Raw genomic sequence first — 21444 nt, forward strand, 5'->3', positions numbered from 1 at the left:
AAGATTTATTACTTCACACGACCATGGTTTTGATGCTGCGCATCATCATCAGGTGATGATGCGGAGCATCGAAACCAAGGTCGTGTGAAGTAATAAATCTTTATGTGGAAGTGCAAAGTTTCTTTCTCTACCCTCATTAGTAACGGGTTGGTTAAGTAACTTACTACTCTGATATATTTTTGCATTTAGCACGCCTTAACGCTGTAATTTTGGATCTTTTTCTGTCGTAATGAAGATGGATCCTCTTTATCTTCATTATAAAATCCTCTTTACCTTCCTACTTCATATTTTAGCGTAATAAATGTTAAAGTTTGCTTAAATTTAACCCTCAATAGGTCTCCTTGTTATAACTAACAAATGTATCACTTTTAAACGATTAATCAATATTTTTCTGATACTTAATCTGGTTTGGAGATTTATTCAATGCGTCTATTTTAACTTTTTAGCAAAAAGAGGACTAAACGTTAAATGTGCGGTAGGTTCGATGGCTTTGATAATTTTAAGCAGGAAATAGACGTGCACTTTATTTACAAGGCCTCCATGAAAGTATTGATTCGAAGATGGCTGACATTCGCGGCGTCTATCCCATAAGACAGGATTCTAATATTAAATATGTAAAGAAATTCATTGAAATACTATAGTCATTGTTGACATTCAAATATTTAATTCATGACAATATCAGAATTATAATATATTTCACTGAGGTTTGATTATTAGGAATCCAGTCGTTAAAATTATACCTTGTAAATATCGTACTGTTCTTTCGGAGACTGACCAGTTTCAGCCCCAGGCATAAAACGCGATGAATACCCGAGAAGTATACCGAACTCATCTAGATGTGGTATTGTGTAGCTATTTTGACTTTTTAAAGTTGTTCCCTCATACCGCAGAAGAAGTAGGCACTGCTTCTTCATCTGTGACCATTTTGCCGCCTGTGGACGAATCAAGAGAACTATTTTAACAAATTTTAACTATTTCTTGACATTTAATTATACTTCTTTTTTAATTCCATTTTAAGAATTTACCCCAATTTCCAAATGGCAGGAATTACATCAACCACTATAACTATCGTGTGATGAAATACTTATTGAGAGCATTTTTGAGTACTGAATATGGACGCTATTAACGTAAGGTAAACTTGAAGAAACACTTTGAGAGCTATGAGAGAAGGAACGTAGCGGTCGTCTTCGGTATTCCTGCGTGGCTGTTTTATTCATGGTCTTACCTCCCCTTGGTCACTCGTCGACCGTGCGCGAATGCAATCAGCGATCACTTTAATGAACCGCCCTGTTCGCCTCCCACCACCTCTCCTCCTTCCTCCCGTCATCTCTCCTCTTTTCTTCTCCCCTCCTTTGGGAGGATTTTATTGGCACAAACCCCTTTCTCCTTCTCTATCGCCCCACAGCTTCTCCGCCATAAATTTCTTCTGAAAAGCGATCCCACGGCCAAGGGCAACTCCAAACAATCCCCCGATCCTCTCCGCAGCAAAATCCCTGACCTTTCACCTCCAGCAACAGTCCTCCCCCCACTCCTCCTCCTGTCACCTCTCACCAAGTCCAGCGTGTGCACTGACTGGCACAAGAGGTATCTTATGGAAAAAAATGCGTGTCTTCCCGCGGCACGCAATGCGCGCTGCAGGGATTTATGACCCGTGTTCACCTGCGGGATTGAATACTGTGTTTGTGAGAGTGGCCGTTCTTGTGAAATCTTCGTCTCAATGCTAAGGGTGAATTGCCGCGTTAAATTATTCGAGCTAAGGTCCGTCTCCTTCACAAATTCACGTTTTTTTTAATTGGAAAAAATTCCAACATAAAAGTTATTGATGTCGAATAATACGCTCTTTAGGAAATGCCAAAATTACACATAGCTCAGTCACGCATATGATTGTAAATAAATGCGTTCACGGTTGGAGTTTCGCCGTGAAAAATCGTATCAAGGACAAGAGAAGCCACTGATTATCTAATGCCGGTTAAGTATGCTAAGAATAAAACATACACAACACTACTTTAGCCTTTAGAACTAAAATTTTGGCAGTATTGTTTTACTAGATATGCCTTTTAAAAATGCTGATAATTTATCGATATAAATTGATTATAGAAAATTCTGTAAAATTTTAAGGAAAATATTTCATATATTTCTTATGGCTTGTAAGCCCTGTATGAGCTATATCATAATGGTGATGACCCCATTGTTAGGAAAATTTTCAGTTTATCGGAACAGGATGACCACCAATATTAACAATCAAAAGCACCCACCAGCTAGCTATATACCTTAATACTGCCAGAGTGTCCATTTCACCGGAGCTGAGGAGAGAGGTTTAAACCTCAGACGCCGAGGAGGTACAAACTAGGCAAAACACTCCTGGGTCTTAAACTGAATGGCATTACTTCCAAGCAGTATAATATATCATCCCTAGCATATCTCCAGAGTTTTGTTAGAGTAATTCGCTTTAAATGATATGTATTAGTATTGAAGCATGCATAAATATGCTGCAACTCCTCTACTTTTTTGTGTGAGTTGTGATATTACTTCGTATAACCTTTTAATGCTAATATACTATGGTTATGCTTGGTTTAGAATGATCATTAGCCTAAACTGTAGCCATAAAATGCACTATAGAGTGCCTATGAAGATATTTAAACGGAGTAATAAGGTAAGGTTAACTATCCTATAGGAGAGATATTTTATTTTCCTTTACATTTATTTTATGAACTCAGGTTTACCGGGAATCGCATAGTAAAAGTTAATATCTATAGACCTCCAGGCAAACTCCGCCGTTACGTCCGCTGGATATCTACATCTACATCTCCACAATACACCGAAAGCCGCCGTAAGGGCGTGTGGCGGGGAGCTTCAGGTCACCGGCCATACATGAAAAATCCCATTTATGTCACCTCTAAACAAATATTAGGCTGATCATGCACTCGTACAGAGTTAATCACACGGAAGAAAGTACTTGCGTGCATTAATATTCAATAACAGAATACGCATATTCAAATCATGCGTTAGAACTCTTAAAATCATGCGTATATTAAGTAAAAAAATAACATGCAGGATTTGGACAGAATATATGTACAGCCAATCCTATTTACCTCCTACTCAAATGCTATTTTGATCTCTAATGGTACGAGGGAAAAACAACATTCGTAATCAATCCGATTTACTGTCTCCCTGATTTTATGCACGTGATTTGATCTACCATGGTAAGTCGGGGCCTATCGTCACATAAGTGACCTGCTTCAAATTTACGCAGTAAATTTCACCTGTATTTAAACCTGTGGTGAACTAGTGGCTCCCATTCTAATTCTTTCAATAGTGTTATGACACTGCTACCTTGTTCATTAGAACTTTTCACAAACCTAGCCTAGCTGATATGATGTAGGTGTCTGAACGTAAGACACGGGATGTGAGAGTTATAAAGATTAATTCTTTATTAGAAAGGAATAAATTACCTCGTAAAACTGAGCTTGTACAGAATCAAAATTCATTGATTGGAAGGTTTCTTTTTTGGACCGACACGCAAGTACGTATTTACGGTATCCCCGAAGAAAACCCTGTCTAATTTTGTCTATTTCAATATTAAGATCATTACGGTGGATATAGACTATATGTCAGAGTATATATATTTTACCCTGAAATATATATTTTGATAATTGTTTCATTAAGATTATTCACAATAAGCCTAAATTGTTTAGACTAAAATGAACTAGTATTGCCAAGTCTTTATCTGCTTTTTATGATTGCCACAGAATTTTTTAAATTCTTGTGAATATTCCATTCCTAATCTATCTCCAAAGGGAGCATTTAAGTAATGTCTCTCTTCATTCCTTCTTTCCAGCTCCCTGTAAATTGCTACGTTCCATTCCATCCACAAAAAACCTCACATCTTTCTTCTCCCTATCTACCTAGTTACAGCGGTAGCAGACGAATCTCTCCATTTCTCCATTCCTTTTAGATTTTTATACATCTCGGAGCCGCTTTAACACGACATTACTAGATTGAAAAATGTGCCGCGGGTGGAAATTTCACTCAATATCCCGATTTATTTTTCAATTAACGGCGGAGATCCAGGAACCACATTTTTCACCCCAATCCTCTGACGCCTGCTACTAACTACTGCATGCTCACAATTCCGAAAAGCTTCCGAAATTGAATTCTCCTGATAATGAGATGGTATGCCCATGGGTGTTTTTTTAAGCAAGCTGTTAATTTGTTCGATGCGGGAGGCGAGGCCTTTTGCAGTTGCCGCTGATGAATTTTTGACTCTGAAAAAATGAGGTATACAGCTTGAGGTTGGGGGAGATTCTGCGTCATTTACAGACTCTACACCCATATCAATGACCATGCCTGCATACCGCATGCACAGTGAAGGTACAAGGCTTTTTATAAAAAGTATCGGAAAATTAGATTTATTTCAGATATTGCTGCAATGCCTCAAAATTCTTCCAAGTACATCCTTAAAGTGTCAACGCACTTTGGCTAGCGGGTTTTTCACGACTCTAAGACTCTCTGGTACGCGGAATCCGAAAGGCCCTTTGGGTTACGCTTGTAAGTTCTTTGACGGCACTTAGGGTCTAATGATTGTGTCCTTCGAGGAAGGATTTTACTTTTGAGATTAGGAAATAGTCTGCCGGTGCCAAGTCAGGCCTTTAAGGGGGTGGGGGAATCATCGTGATGACGTTTTTCGCCAGGTATTCGGTAACCTTAGAGCATCAAGTGCTCAAGACCTTCTGGGCGAGTTTAACGGAGACTTTCGCATCGCCAAATTTTCAACGATAATGTTGTGAACTGTCATCTTATCAATGCCAATACGATCTGATATCCTGCGTACACTTGACCGATGGTCTGAATTAAACACTTCGCGCACACCTTGCTTGCTAACGTCGGTTCTTGTCGTTGACGGTCATCCAGCGCGGGGCTCGTCCTCCACAATCTCTCGGCAATCTTTGAAGAGCTTGTGCCTCTTTAAAACTGCCGCTTGTGACATGCTTTCATCCTTAAACACTTTAAAAATCATGACCAACGGCTTCGTACCCGATTTCTCCAGTCCAACAAAAAATTTGTTGGCATACCGCTGATCAATCGTTCGCTACATTTCGCGCTTGCACCCAGTCACTCGGCAGGGGTTCACTAACGCTTGCAGGTGATTGGTGTTTGACGCGTGTTAAAGATCAGATCCCCATTAATTAAACCTACGTGGTACGAGCGAGCTGCAACGTACACATACCTCAGGAAAAAATTGTTCCCGATACTCTTAACACAAGCCTTCTAAGCACAGAAATCAACCAAATGTTTGATTTTACGAATGCGGTTGGAGTTCATCTTGTAATTAGCTTTATACTTCGTTAAATTCACACATAATGGCGGGAGAGCAGTTCCATATATTTGGCACCTAAGATTTCCTAAGATTGTTCCGTCCCCGAAAAATCACGCTGCTTGAGTGAAGCTGGAGGATCATCTGGGCTTTCTGCACAGTAGACGTACCAACTAACGGCTGATAGTTTATCATTCTGTCCATATTGATGATAAGCAATTAGGTAAGCATAAACAAAAAATGCGTATTTTTATGTGGCACGACTGATTTTCATAAATTTTATTGGCATTAGTTTTCAAAGCACTTAAATTGCTCAACTGAGTCCTCTGGTTTGGGACCTGTAGGCATACAGGCATAAATGCGATGGAGCACGCATCGCATTTAAAATCACGTCCTATCCTGCAAATCCTATCTTCTTTGAAAACTTTTACCAGCCGAAGCAGGATCCCTGGCGATGGAAGAAGCAAGAGGGATAAGGTTAGAGTAATAAGAATAACGAAGGCTTTCTATTAGAAATTATAAATGAGTGTTATTGCCTTCGGTGAACGGATTTGGATGCATTTTTTCTATTAAAGCTAGTAAGGGCGTATCATTAAAATTATTTGTTTCTCATATCGCTGTTGAGTTTTCACGTTACCTTCAGCTCTTCTGCTTCCGTGCGAAGTTATTTCCGTATTTATTTCGGGCGTATTATTCACTCCGCTTTTCTCATTCACTATTTAAGGAGTACCTTCACACAGTAGGGAAATTGTAATCAATAGCTGCTGGCCTTCACCAAGTAAATATTTCCCCCCTGATTACTGGAAATTTTTTTGATGATTCCTCGAATTTTCAAGTGTGGAGAAATTACACTGGTGAAAAAATCCTTGGTTATACGACCACTTCCACCTCCAGCTCTGCAATCATTTCCTCGCCGCCCTAATTTCCTGGCATTTGATCGCTGCGCTGCTTGAAAAATCTTTGAGTCAATTAGCAAGAGAAACTTGTTTCTGTAAAACTCCGTAGGCCTTCCTTCTCCATCGCACTGGCTGCAATAGATTCGTATTCTGCTCGTATTTTTTCAGATTTTTTCTTATCGACTAAAACTTACAAGATAGATCATAGTAAGGCTATTTTCGTTGAAGCGTTGCTAATAACCTTTGATTGTTTTATAAAGCGCTCTGAGAATTAATTCTCCAACCCATGGCCTTTTTACTGTTAAATATAAATAAACGCCATGAGGTCAATGGCATACGTAATCTGTAATAAATGTATCCGGTAGTACATGGCAGTTTTAGGCAAATGCACTGGCCAATAGAGCAATTGATGGCTCTATGCGTCCGGTGGAGTTTTTTTGTCGAAAATAAAATAAAAAACACTTATTCGACTATCTAGATCCCGTGGATGGGGTTTGTGTCACAAAATACTAAATAATGCTCATTTCCGGTTAGAAACTGATATATTTTATCGAATAATTATTGGAGAAAGTCATTTTATTTTATTTTCTAATATTTGATTTTTTTAAAATTTTATTGTTTTTATGAAATAGAATAATTATCCAAGTACAAATTTGAAATGTGAAAAGTCAAAGCTAAGATGCCTGCAGTGAACGTAAAGTAGATGGTCTTTCTAGCAGGGCTAGAGAAAGATCCTGTTTAGCTACTTAAGCAGCAGGATGACTAGCAGTGACAGAAAGGAAAGGGAAATTGTTAGCGGAATAGGAATGACGGAGAACGGTTTCTACTCGTACCAGAAGTAGCAACGACTTGTTACTTGTTACTATTTTTGAATGGATATTAGAAACAGAACAATTGAGAGTCATTTATGGATTCTACTTTTTTACAAATTAAACAGGAGGAGAGAGGCTCTAATTGAACACTTCTTGAGACTATAATGGAGGCCACGTTTTTCTACTGATACACGTATTCTACTGATGATAACTAATGGAAAAAGGATGAATTATGGAGGGAAGCCAAGGATAAACTGCGGTAAGAATTTGTCAATACATGAAGTTATATGGGGAGAGTTTGACAGGGAACAGGATAGTTTGGAAAGCTGCTGTAACCCAATACCTGGATTGATTTGCTGCCTCGTCTGTGATGGTAAAAGTGAATTAAGCAAGATAGTTTTGGGGAAGTAGATCGTCTCCCGCGAAATCTCTGATCTTGCGCATTCATTGGGTTTTGCTCGTAAAAAGTTCGGCACCTACAACTCCGGTCTCGCCATTCTTCCCACGTCATCTTCCCTCGCAAACGTGAGTGCGTTTTTTTCACGAAGGATAGGCACGCGTGCTCAGGACTCCGGCGCCGCTCACGGCCGCCCTTTATGGAATCTCCACTCCCGCCTTCTCCCTTCCGCCGCCAACCGGGGTGGTCCGTCCCAAGTGGTAGTCAGGTCTCCCAGATAGCCCCATAATTACAGGGCCCTAAAAATTTTAGGCGTTAGTTTCGTGGACGTGTGGGGAAGCGAAATTTCCTCTTAGTGTGAGATTTTTGTGTGAGGGAGGGAACGGGAGGTTCTGGGGAAGGGGGAGAGGGAATTTTCAGGGGTTGGGGCGAAGGGCGGAGTGTTGGCCAAGGGAGGGGCACTAGGCGTCATTGGAGAGAATATCTTCCCAAATAGATTCAGTCTTTTTTTTGGCGTCTAATCAACTCAGAGGGTAGGAATTTTTCCGGTCACTCGGAAAGGGAAGCAGTATAGAGGGAGATAGCTGGTGGAGGTAGCGCGGGCCGTTTTAATGATGAGTAGCCTGAGGAGAGGAGGCATTGGGAGGCTTGGGACGACGGAATTGGGAGGAAATATAATAACTGTAAGGCACGAAGAGGGAATGCATCCCCTTCCCTGCAATTGACTCATTTCGGGTGTGACGCTGTGGCTAATTCGTTTATGGTACCCTTCACCCATTTCTCTCGCCTTCTCCCGGTCGGTCAAATACAAAGGCGAGCATTTTAAATGACCGTCCCGTGACATCTTGCGCCCCTAATCCTACCAAGGATATGGTGACTTTGGTTCGTGTCAGCTTTTTTCAGTGTTTAAACCTGCTGCAGAGATTCTTTACCATGGATGGATATAATCCGGAATGATGAAAATTGTAATTTTCCACGATTTATTGCGTACAACGCGTTTCAAGGCCCATTTATCATCGTCGTGTGCATAATTTAGACAAAACGGAGCATTATACTCCTGTTTATGAGAAAAGAAGAGAAAGTCCAGAGAATGATACAATAATTGTTTTAAAAACATAAAAAATTAGAATCGCGTGAATGGGAGTTACTAATTTAGTTTAGAACATTTAAAGGACAGATGAAATGGATAATTTCTCAGACTAATATTTAGGATAAAATGGTTTATTTTCCATATTAATTTTAAATAATTAGCAGTTTTGAAAATATTAGGAATCAAATTGGGGATTTGTCAAAAATATATTTGAATTGAATCATTTTCATAATTTTTCAACCTTTCACATGGATTTGATCTCAGTTCTTATTAGTAATCCCGTAGATATTCCAGGAGATATAATATTTTTACTCTAAAATGTTTCTCAACGAGATTCTATGATTAATTATATTAATCATTCAAGGACGAGTCTAACAAGAAGTAAAATAAAACACTACATAACTATAAAACAGCTAAAGCTTTGGCCAGGAAAACATCTCGCCAGGCGTTGACAGAATTTTTAAATAAAAGTATAGGTGAATATTTGGACGATAATCCAAAAGCGTTTTGGTCATATGTACGGGAGGTTCAGGTAAAGAAGTGCCCTCCTTAACAAACAACGGCAAAAACTTACCACATGTTTAGAATAAGCTAAAACATTAAACCACTGTTTTCATAACATTTTTAATGATCGTTCACAGGAAAAATCCGAGTCAGCGTCCGATCACTCGCATGAACCTATGTCTAAAATTTTGAAATCTTTCCCTAAAGTCGAAAGCCAACTTAAAGACATTAGTCCAAACAAATCTTCTGGCCCAGATCAAATTCCTACTCGCGTATACAAAATGATGGCCTCAGAAATAGCTCCTTTCTTGGAAATAATATTTTATGAATCCCTAAATGATCGCTCCGTAAACAGACTAGAAAGTATTTAACGTTAGTCCCAATATTTGAAAAAGGCAACATACGAGGTCTATCCAATAAATACTGGTGCAACCTGGCGGCCATGACGCGGGCCCCGGCCACTTGCGGCGCTAGTTGCCTGAGACCCAATGAGCTGTCTGTCTTCAAGCTGTGCGTATGGTGCCAATTATGTTAGTTTCTATTGTCCTTGTTTTTACTGTTTGTCGAGAATGGAAATTGACGAAATCAACGCATCAAAATCAAGTTTTTGGTGAAGTGCGGTAAAAGTTATCAATAAATTATTGAAATGTTGATAGCTGTTTACGGTGATATTGCTCTGAAGAAAACATCAGTTTTCAAGTGGATTAAATGAAACCAAAATATCAAGAAAAAGCCGGTCGAAAATCAAAGTCACGCTCCTAGTTTTCTTTGATGTCAAAGGTGTTGTTCATCATGAATTTATTCCTGATGGACAAACAGTAAATGCTGAGTTCTACCTTACAGTTCTCAAGGGTTTGAGAGATCGCGTGCGACCAAATTTGACTCAAGGCTATGGATGGATCCTTCACCATGACAATGCACATTCAGTATTAATTGTTCGCCAGTTTCTGAAAAAAAAATTCAATCAATATCCTTGATCATCTTCCTTATTCGCCATATCTTGCCCCCTGCGACTTTCTCCCATTCCCAGAATGCAAAAATGTGATGAGAGAACATCACTGGGAAGATGTGAACACAATAAAGCAAGAAACAATGACAAAACTAAAAAGCCTAACTGCCGAGGACTTCCAAGGGTGCTTTGAACAGTGGAGAAGAAGATGGAATAGGTGCACAGCATCATATGGAGAGTACTTTGAAGGACACCTAATCGATGTAGACTGAATTTTTCAAAACGTTTTATGGCCTCAGTTCCCGTATTTATCGGGCAGCGCTTGTAGAAGACCCGATTAATTACCAACCCATCTCCTTCATATCCATCTCATGCGATATGTTGGAGTGCATAGTTGTAAGTTCAATCATGAAATATCTCGATTCGCAGAATTTACATGCAGAAAACCAACACGGGTTTCCGAAAGGGTAGACCTTGCGAGTCCAAACTGGCACTTTTCTTTCATAATAATCTGGTCTCGGGAGACAATACGTCCAGATTGATGGTATGATTAGATGATTATGATTAAAAAGTCATTCGAAGAAGTCACTCATACGAGTAAGAATTGGCTCTAAAAGTTGGGAAGCTACGGGATAGAAAAATATGAAACAGACTGGGTTAAGGAAGGAAGGAAGTTTTATCGGTCCGCTATGATTCCTTTTATTCATTAATGTCATCAGGTCTCAGGTTTCTAGTAAAATTCGTCTAAATTTTTGACTATGCCGTGATACAAAGGGAAATATCTAATCATTAACATAGAGTATCATCAGCTAACCATCTAGATGCAATCCAAAAGTGGTGCGAGACATGGGAGTTAGAATTAAATATGAATAAATGTTTTTCGATGGATTTTGGGAACCAACATAACACACGTAGAATCAGTAAAATACTTAGGTGTAAAGATAACTTCGGATAAATCCAGAGGAAAACACATTCGTGAAATTTCCGAGATTGTAGCTTTGAATTTGTAATTCATAAAATGGATACCTGGGAATTGTAATGAAAGGGTCGCAGACCTTTGTTTTTTCACGTTAGTTAGGTCCCACCTCGAGTATGGTGCAGGTGTATGGGATCTTCATGAGATAGAACTTAATTTTGGAACTATATCGAGTTAAATGTGGAGCAGCTAGGTTTGTAAAAAGTTGTTATGAGCAAGTTAGTAGTGTCACGGCATTATTGGAAGAATTAGAATAAGAGCCTCTAGTTGACCATAGACTTAAATACAGTTGAATTTACTGCGTTAATTTAAGGCAGGTTACTTATCTGAGAATGTTAAATACTTATTAATAGCCCCGACTTACTACGGTAGATCTAATCACCAGCGTTAAATCAAGGAGATTTATTGTAGAACGGATAAATATAAAATATGGATTTTTCTTTGCACCATTAGAGAGCTAAATAGATATGACAGCAATGGAGTAGGAGATAAATAAGATTAGCTTAGCATATAATTTTCCGATATCCTACATGTTATTTGTTTATTTAATAGACCCATATATTTAACAGTTCTAACGCATGATTTGAATATACGTATGCTGGTATTGCATATTGTTTCATATAAGTACTTTATGAATAGAATGGTTTCAGGCGTCACTTTGTGAAAGCGATTCATTTCCGAAAATAAATACTTGGTTATTCCACATATATTTTTTTATTAAACACTAAAAAATGTGGGTGAGTGTTTAATAAAAGTAATAAAATAAAGTGAGGTGTTTAATAAAAAATATATGTGGAATAACCAAGTATTTATTTTCTTAGATATAAGTACTTTCTTCTGAGTGATTAACATTTTTCGAGGGAATGATGAAACTCATATTTGTGTAGAGCTGACATGATTGGCATTTTGCATACATGGCTGGTGACCTAAGGCTTCCCGCCACACACCCTTACGGCGGCTTTCCAGGTATTGTGTAGATTGCGTAGATATGACTCATGCTGTTAAATTTTCCGGGCTATATAATTAATTGGACCTAAATAATTGAGCCGAATTTGTTTCATTTTCTTGTTACTTCATCCAAGTGTTTTGGCTTATTTAAGAACAATTAAAATAGAAATATTATCGATCCACTTTACAGCGTAATTATTCTTTTCTCCGATAGCATACATGTATTAAATATATTTTATATTTAATAATATACCATAAGAGTATGTGGTATCATTGGCACCAAAAGTGATACCAATGATACCACTTTTTTAACACGCGGTATATATGTTTGAAATTGGAAACTTTGAGTAGAAACGAAAGCTTAGAAATAGAACTATGAGAATTAAGCAGTTCATAAAAGTATTCTGAAGATATACATCCACGCAATAACCCACAAGCCACCGCAAGGGCGTGTGTGGGGTGGTGGGTGTTAGCGTACCAGCCATGCATGAAAAGATATAAGTTGATGTACGGATTTAAATATATATTAGCTATTATACGAAAACACTGTAGCTTATTCATGCATAGTTGCCTATGCACATCTTGCAATGATTAGTGTGTTTAAATAAGCCATTAAATGATATTCTTTAAGTTAATATATTCGACCGCTTGTTTCCGATTTTATTATGATGGCTTATCGTGCTATCGAAGAACGAATTCTTGAATTAGTATGTGAAAGAAACTATCTCTTATTTTATTCCACTGGTCGAAGCAATTATAATAAGAAAATAAGAAAACTATTAATATAAGAATCAAGATAATTCAGGGACCCTGTATCTTTCTTTAAGTCAATCTTTCCTGCCGATTCATAAATCAAGAAGCTTTCAAACTGATTTCTCCAGCACAACCTTCACGTTTACTCTCTTCTTGGAGTAATCCATATCAAACCCAACGGTTTTGCTCTGAACCTTATCTAATTCTCTAATTAACATATTCTCCTATAGACCCCAGATACTTGCCGCGTATTTTAAATGTGGCATAACTAAAGTTCTGCTTCGCATTAGTTAGGCCACTGCTTTCTCTCACTTTTTCCTAAAACCCGTCAATGAAACAGAGCTTCTCTATAGCTGACCCGTATATTCTTCTATTATGGGTACCTTATCAAAGGTTTGATTTCAAAGTAACACCCAAGTATTTATCCTGTACTGAAATGATCCTGACTCAAGCCCACTTATTGTACGACTTACATCTTATTTGTATTTCCTTTCGTTTCAAAAATTCAAAGGTTTAAATTTTCTTATTCTTAAGTTATAAAATTCATTTTTAAAATCACTCCGATATCTGGTCTAAATCGTTACGACAGTCTGGCGAGGTCCTGGGGTCTCTGTAAACATCTGCGTTGTCTGAAAATAATGTAAGGTTGCTTTTAACGTGAGAAACTAGGTCCTTTATGTAAAGCAAGACCCACAAGGGCCCTATAACACTTCTCTGAGGTACTCCTTAATGTATAATGAAGTCCTCTGACGAACTCAACCCATTTAATGGTACCTTTTATTTACGGTTAGGTAACTCCCTGTTTCTGTTGGTTCTTCTTCGCTAATACCTATTCATTTCTTTTATAATAATTAGTTAGCATACATGTATCAGTTTCTCGGGAGGGACATTTTCGAAGGCTTTCTTGAAATTGAAACACACAATATCCACCTGTGTACTCTCTTCTTTCATTTCAGAATCACATGAATAAAATGACCCATTGGGTTTTGCAAGATCTGCTTTTCCTAAAACGGTATTTTTAACGGAAGATTATCTTGTTACTAACGATAAAATCCATTATATAATATTTATAACGATTTTTAGTAAGATTTTGCAGAATTTCGATGCTGAAGAAATCGGTCTGTAGTTACTGGGTTCCTCCCTATCATCGAATTTGCAGTGTGGGGGTTTTGCGCGATAGCTTCCAGTGGACATATCGTACCGTCTACCAGACTTATTCACTGCAACGAAACTTTTGCCAAAATTGCCAGATTTATCCCGCCCCATTGTTAAGTAATCTTTAAAAAAAATTCACCATTAGCCTTACCTTTATGCATTCAGTTTCTCTTCATATACTCGATAAAATGTTCTTTGGTGATACGGAAAATGCGTTCGATTTCCGGTAGTATATATTTTGTGTTTTGGCATATGGTACTACTTTATGTAATGCCAACTATTTGGATATATTATTATATATTTGTGAGAATTTAAGCATTCTTGATGATTAAATCTTCTACACTAATGATGTCTATATTAGTTCAGAAGTCTACTGTGAACGATCAAAGTATACCTCAGTTTTCATTAATATTTACCATCCCGTATTTTGATCAAATCTCTGATCTGGAACAGTAACTAAAGTTTTCAATTTGTAATTAAAATTTCTCAAAAGTCTTAAATGAACGAAGAAAAGGTTGGGAAGGTCAAAGTGCAAGGAAAAATGAAACTAAACGGGAGAGCTTGAAAAGTGTTTCTCTTGATATGCCGTTATTTAATTCGAAATGACAGTGAGTAAACTTTTTTTACCGATTCGCATTACGTTAGAGCATTTTGAGGGGTTAAAATTAATTAGGGCTTTAAAAGCAGATTTTTTTAAAGTTTGACCTAAGAACATTAAACGTTTCATGATTCGGCGTAGTTCCAGGGGTCAATATGACCATGATATGAGGTGCATGATCCCCTTGTTCCCCTGGTTAATCTGGTCCTTTAACACTTACGCGGATGCTCATATGGGGTACTTTGGCAGGAAATTGAAACCCAGCCTCGTGAAACCTATGTAAAGGGTCGAGCCTTGAGCAGCCTTCTCTTGCTCCTTCTCTTTAGGGGGGAGAGTGATGGCTAAGACTTCACATCATCCGTTTCCCCGGTCGCCAGCCAATGCGTAAGAATTCCCTCCGTTCACATCGTAGCCCACCTTCTCTTCGGCAGCCACTTTCCAACCCATTATACCCACACTGCGCGCCCGTCTTCACACTCCATTGGAACACCTACCAGATGGGAGTAGGAGGGTGAGATGAGTGGGGAGTCGTCCCGGGCTCGGCGGTGATTGCATGACTCCCCGTGTTCTTCATCCCTCGAAGGGTTTATGATGGTGCTGAAAGAACCCAGACGCTGCATCGCTTCGTGTCGGCACGCGTCCCCCAAGATCAAGCGTGTACTTTCTACTGGATGATATTTATTGGAGTGTATAACCTATGGGGCCCCTGTTTGCTGTGGGTTATGCTCTATTGGAATCTCTTGGGGTCTTCTCGAGATGATCCATTCCTTCTCACACAGCACCTCAGATGAGATGTACACATTTATCTCTGGGTTATCTTCTCTTGGACGCTTAGGTTTATTACTATTTTTGCGTTCACCTATGTAAAATGATGTTCACTCTTTTCAGAATATTAGATGTAGACCTTGTGAAATGGCGGCTTACACCTAAGCCAACGTGATCCAGGGCCATTTCGGCTGGTTCCGCAATGTTGCTTGCTTTTACATAGAGAGCTAATGATGGACGTGATAAAGGATATCGTAATGCTTTCACGAGTTCTGATTTCTGGTTGGACAGTGTATGTATGAATTGCAGTTATAAGTCAGACAAACGGAGTGTTAAGCCGTATCCTCTTTTATTCTAACGATGGCCGCTGTTGATATCTTCTCGTCCTCCCATTTACCACAAAATCATAATATCAGGCATATGGCCTCAACTATCGACCTCCTCGCTGAATAACTATAACTCATCGTACTAATGTTAAATCTTCCCAATTATTAGTTTTGTACTACACTGTAGTATTATTGACGCATTTTACAAGAGAAAACTCCACTTTTTACAAAATGCCATATTTCATGTAATATGATATATTTTTTAGTTGCGCTTACGATTTCAAAAGTTTCTCCTCCAATTATTGGATAAGTACGATAAAGATTCAGGAAAATATGTTTTCATTAATGCTTTCACGCTCTTACTCACTTGCGGTGTGCAATTACAAAAATGATATGTTATTATATTAAAAGATATAAAAACGATGCCTCGTTTGAGAATATGACTTCGGAGGGAGTCTTTTAATTTTTTTTTCCTACCAGGAGTTTTAGGATATTTCACCATTCTTCCTACCAATTATTTTTGAATAAGGAAACTTTCGGCTAACCTGCGATTTCTATGGACTAATTTTCGAAGTCCATCTCTCATTCTTCCGTACTTGTGGCGCGTCTAACGTATAATCATATTTCGAATCCTTAGAGTTAGATTTTTTGCCGACCTTATTCGTCAATCCTCGTTTATATTAACACATTATGCACTTTTGAGATCTGGATAGGAAATAAGGATTCTTCTATCCGATGGAGCCATTTTTAAGAATCCAATTTCTAACAGACTAAGCAGGCGTCGATTTGACTCCCGAAGGTAAAAATTTTAGGCTTCCCGGAGAGAACCGACCCCAATTTTCTGCTTTTAAAGGGCCCCTCTGGCCCTTAACAGAATCCTGAAGTTGTTCTCTCCTCCTCCTTCGACCGTCTCTATCCCTTGGCAATCGCCATAACCCTTTGTAATCGACACCTTTGTCTCGTTCATCCCTTCGCGCCTTCTAAGCTATGTTTTCCGCGCGAGTGGCCATCAATCGACACGCCCCTATGCGTTGGCCCTTAATGGCCCGCTCAAAAGCTCCTAGGCCATGTCCGATAATGGTTTTGAACCATTGATCAACTCTTAACTCAACTGTGGAAACTCTCCAAAAATTCTTGTTGGTGCTTGTGATTTTATTTCTTCCTAACATGTGTTTTACTATTCAGTCCGGAATGCTAGTGAGTATCACGAGCTAGGAGAATAAATTCACGTTTTGAGGCTGTGTTCTTCATATTGCAAGGAAAATACATATAGCCTGCCAGGAGGCAGAAACTTATAGGCTGCTGTACGTATCAATCGAGAATAACCACGAGAAATAAGAATGCACTCATGGAGAGGGGTATGGAGGTGTTAAAAAAGTGGGATTAATATTTATGGCCTCTGTGGTTTACAAAGTGACACTTTTTTCATCCTTCTCTCTCGGAATGTATCACTCCTCTGGTAAAAATCAATTTACAAGATACTTCTGTGGCTATGTTGTTCAGCTATCAGATGCTGCTGATACCCTGTGTTTTCATGAAGATCTCGATGAGGCTTTTCCAGCTTGTCATAAGGTTTCTCAAAAGAGATGAAATACCAGAGCTAACTCTTGCCCAAACGAGGCAAAAATCTAAATCGCAGACTTTAGCCTTGCGAAATGTTAGGGTACCAGAGCATATCACCAGATGGATGGGAACCGGTTCAGACTGTTTTACTTTGTTGCAAAAATAGTTTCATTGTAAATTGTGAGGAAAATGAACTCGCACATTCTGGGTAGGTAACCTCTTCATAATTTTCAAAATTCCTTCTGGTATATATTTTGAATAATTATTATAACACTTTGATGATAAAGAAAGGTTTTAACCGGTAAAAAAATCTTTCATTTTGAAAATTTCCAACGCTTCCATACCGTTCGCCAAGCTAGGACTTGGGAATTAAAATAAATATTTGAATCTAATTGATTGTGGATATATTACTATCAAACGTTGTACAATTTTGTAGGCTGTTTCCATCCAAAATCTCTCTCAATCGGTAGAATACTTATAATAATTATATCACTTAAGTATTATTTCCTTTTTGTTTACGTACACTATACTCTCCGGGCTGGGGTGTACGAATAGAACTAAAACAGGTTATATTTCCGTATTCACAAAGATTAAGGAAACCAATCTTCTAGCACGAGTTGAGAATGTCTCCAATTAGTTGTTTCAAGGGAATGTTCTCTGTTGATTTTATCTTTTGATAAGTAAAACAAGAGGGGCTTTCTTAGCAAGGCTTTACACGCCAGGAACACCACGACTTTGCTAACTTTTTTGTCCGAGATCGTTTATTTGTCTTAACAATCAAACTGGAAGGAGAATCTTAAAAATTAAAGATTTGTGTATTCTTTTAGGAGCGTTAGTTGATAATTTCAATTTTCAATTGATTGACTCATCAACCGAAGAGAGAGTGTAGTTTTAGTTTGATTTCTAAACGTTTATCGGATTTTCTTTTGCAGTATATTAGTCCGACAGATATTTGGAAAGTTTGTAGTCGTTTTTACATTATACTCGTTTTTCATACTTATCTACGTTTGGTGCATCCAGTTCATATTTATGATCAAGCTTCTTATTTCTCTTATTATTTTGTCCTTAATGTTTACCCCGGAACATTTCAGATTTTTTTAAGTTTCATTTCCGACTGGCTTGGACCATGATTATTGCTGCTGTACGGGATAGGGAGGTATTTTAAAGGAAGAGTAAATTATGGTTTACACCTTCTTCCCTTAATTGTTTGATATATTATGAAATATCAGGTAATATTTCTACATCCAAGATTACACTTTTAAAACAAGTTTTTGCATTGGTATAGATATTTATTCCTTGTTTGAGCTGCCAGGGAAAGAAATGACAATGTTCAATGCTTTACAACGCTCTTTGCTCATGCATTCACTTTACATTAGATCAAGAATAGAAGCGCATTCGTGATTTCAAAAACTGAATATGAAGCTTACCTAATTAGTATCAAACATCATGCACAAAACAATACACTTTCGCCAATATTATTCTCGCCAAAAATGACTTTCATTCAAAAAATACCTACCATCTGATTTTAACTCGAGGGTGTGGCTTCTAAAAATCAATCAACATATTCTCCGAAGAGAATTAATAACGCAGAATAAACCTCCAAGGATTTTTGTTAGCTTCATATGCATGGCTGTCAAAATTCTAGGAAAACTATATGATCAATATATCCGTTGGTGAAAACACGCATAGTGATCTGCAATGATTCAGAATCCTCCAGAGAAAATGCAAATAGTTAACACATAAAATCGGGAGATCTACCAAATTTGATAAAACTGCTACGAGGAGAATTCTCGTATAATATTGAAACTATGGATCCCCTACGACCAGGGAGAGAACAAGCCGGACTAAGGCTATAGAACTAGTTTTCAAGTGCTAAAATTTACTCCTGACGCCCAGTGATTTATAATAAGGCCATGCTACATTGGCAGATCAAAACGCACAGATAAAACACGGGATATGGACTCTACAATTTAGGTAGCACCTAGCGGATTTAAATATTCGTTCACCGCCCACGTGATTCTCTATCGTTATTAAACCCGAATGAAACAGCCTCCTATTAGCAATTGGAAAACTTGGTCAACTGCGAAACAATCTTCACTGGTGGGGGGAATTGATATCAGAGAAGTTGGATAAGAATTCTAACAAAAGCCTCGCTAAGCCTTTAATATGGACCGTGGTTATGTGCGCTTCGGAAACATGGTCATTGAAGAAAGATGATAGGCATAAACTGGAGGCTTTTTGAAATGTGGAAGTGGAGAAGGATGATAAAAGTGAAATGGACTACGTTCATCAGGCTTGACCGGTTGGGCCTGGTCTTTTCCATTCTTTATCATTCAATTTCACACGGTCGAACCTAATATGGAATCATACCCTTTTTATTTAACTGATTCGGCAATAACCACCTAGTTCCCTATCAGCCAACCTCGTTTAATGTGGAAACAGATTTAAAAAGTCATGCAAGTGCAATTTCCTATTTAGTGCCTAAGGCTAAATTATGTATTTAAGTAGGAAACACAAAGCAAATTTTCATAGTTGTGGTGTTAAGTTTAGTAGATAAAAAAGGTCGTAACCCCCAAAAACAAATTTCATAAACAGAGGAAATTTATTGTTCCCAATTCATCATTACTCTTTATCACACGCTAAAATCTCTCGGGCCTTCCCTCTGACTTTGTTCCGAAGGTCCTTTTTGGTGAAGGAATCAATTCAGAGAAACTCCCTCCTTGAGAAACATCGAAATTTTTGAAGCGAATTAAGCTGAACGCTTTATAGGTTTCATCGCTAAAGACCGAGTATTCCTTGTCCACTTCCGTCAATTATCCTCATCGCCAGATAGCTACCGGCCTTCCTATTAACTCATACCATCGCGCCTTTTTCCCGTTTTTGTTTGGACCTCCTTTTTTAATCTCAATTGAAAGTCAATCTTAAAGAGATTTTTATTTTGCTATGTTCCTAACCCAGACCAACTGAACTGGTAAGGCTCTGTCCTCAGTCACCTCGGCCAAAAGGGACCTCTGCCATCAACTTGCCAGTCCAATTAAAATGTATTTTAAAAAAATCGCTAACAACATAAGGAATAAAGTGAATATTTTATAGAATGTCTGTGTTTTAAGCTCTGGAAGAGACTTTACATGATTAAAAGACTCCAATTAAACAAGCTACAAAGGTTGGTAATTGGCTTTAAACTTATTGAAAGTATAAATATAAATATTATTTGAAAGATAAATATAAATATTATTTAATTTGTTATTAATTTATTATAATATTATTTATTTTAAAGATAAATATAAATATTATTTGAATATAAATATTTATTGAAAGTACTCGTTGGTGAACCCCATGGCCAAAAGTCCAAACCGTAAAAAAAGTCATGATATATTAGCATAATGGCATATTTGACTAATCCTTACAGTTTACACGTTATATGCATAAAGTAAAATTCAAAGTATATTTGTGAAGAACTCGACATTTGTCTTGACTTCGGCCAGGATGAGAAACGGAAAATGATGTCTTAATCGATTTTCTGGCCTTTTCGAGGGCGACAATAATATTTTTCATTTATTCATTCCCAATTTTATAGGTATCTAAAATATTCCTTTTTTTCAATGTTTAATAAATGGGTGTACATTTTTATACATGCGAATATAGCGTTGATGGATTTTGCGAAACAATTTCAAAGTCTCAATTAAGACCTCAATATGAACTCAAATTTTATCATATATGCGATGAATGAACATAAGTGATTTGGTTAAGGGAGGGCTGATTTACGAGCTTGTAGCTTATTCCAATCCGCTTTCGCTCCTGTCCAAGGTTTTAAGCTTTTTTCAACATCTAGTCAAATATCTTATGCTCGGGACGCTATTAGTTAACGGATATCCTAACAAAATGAGTAAATTAGTTATAATGTGCACGTCGTGACACAGTTTTGTACTTAGGTATGAGTTTGGTGGCCAAGAATTCATTAACATCAGTAGTATACCTTTTTGATCCTTTTCATACTATAGGGATAGTTGATTTTACTTATGATATTTGTTGAGTAAAAATGGCATATATCTATAAATATAAATACTACTGCAATCTGATAAAATTAAATCTTAAAGATAAGGTAAAAAAGAAAAATGACATATCAAAAGATCGATAGCGGAAGACGGTTATAATGCATAGCTAGAGAAAAGTTGTAGAAATATGAAAAATTGACAATGAAGGATGACGGTATTTCTAATTTTTGTTTTCATTGTCACACTGTTCCTACTAGTTGAGTTGATTATTATTATTACGATTGATATAGAAATGTCTAATTTCTTAGGTATGGTCATATTTCTTTCAATCATATGATGTATTGCCATTATTTCTCTGTGGTTTTACACTAGGTGTAATCAATGGTAATCGGATGATTTCAAC

The 21444-nt window shown here is 37.7% G+C and overlaps 1 protein-coding gene across 1 annotated transcript in view; it reads right to left on the minus strand.

Moving 5' to 3' along the window:
* Window positions 1-5715: 5715 nt before the first annotated feature.
* The window catches only part of LOC139692241 (uncharacterized), a 34955-nt gene continuing 19226 nt past the window's right edge, over window positions 5716-21444 (minus strand). The window contains exon 5 of the mRNA XM_071590312.1: window positions 5716-5762. Within this exon, the coding sequence (XP_071446413.1) occupies window positions 5723-5762 (40 nt within the window). The 3' untranslated portion in view covers window positions 5716-5722. The remainder of the gene's footprint in view (window positions 5763-21444) is intronic.

This window comes from Hetaerina americana, unplaced genomic scaffold (genome assembly GCF_022747635.1).
Source record: "Hetaerina americana unplaced genomic scaffold, ioHetAmer1.1.p SCAF_4, whole genome shotgun sequence".
Classification (NCBI taxonomy): Eukaryota; Metazoa; Arthropoda; class Insecta; order Odonata; family Calopterygidae; genus Hetaerina; species Hetaerina americana.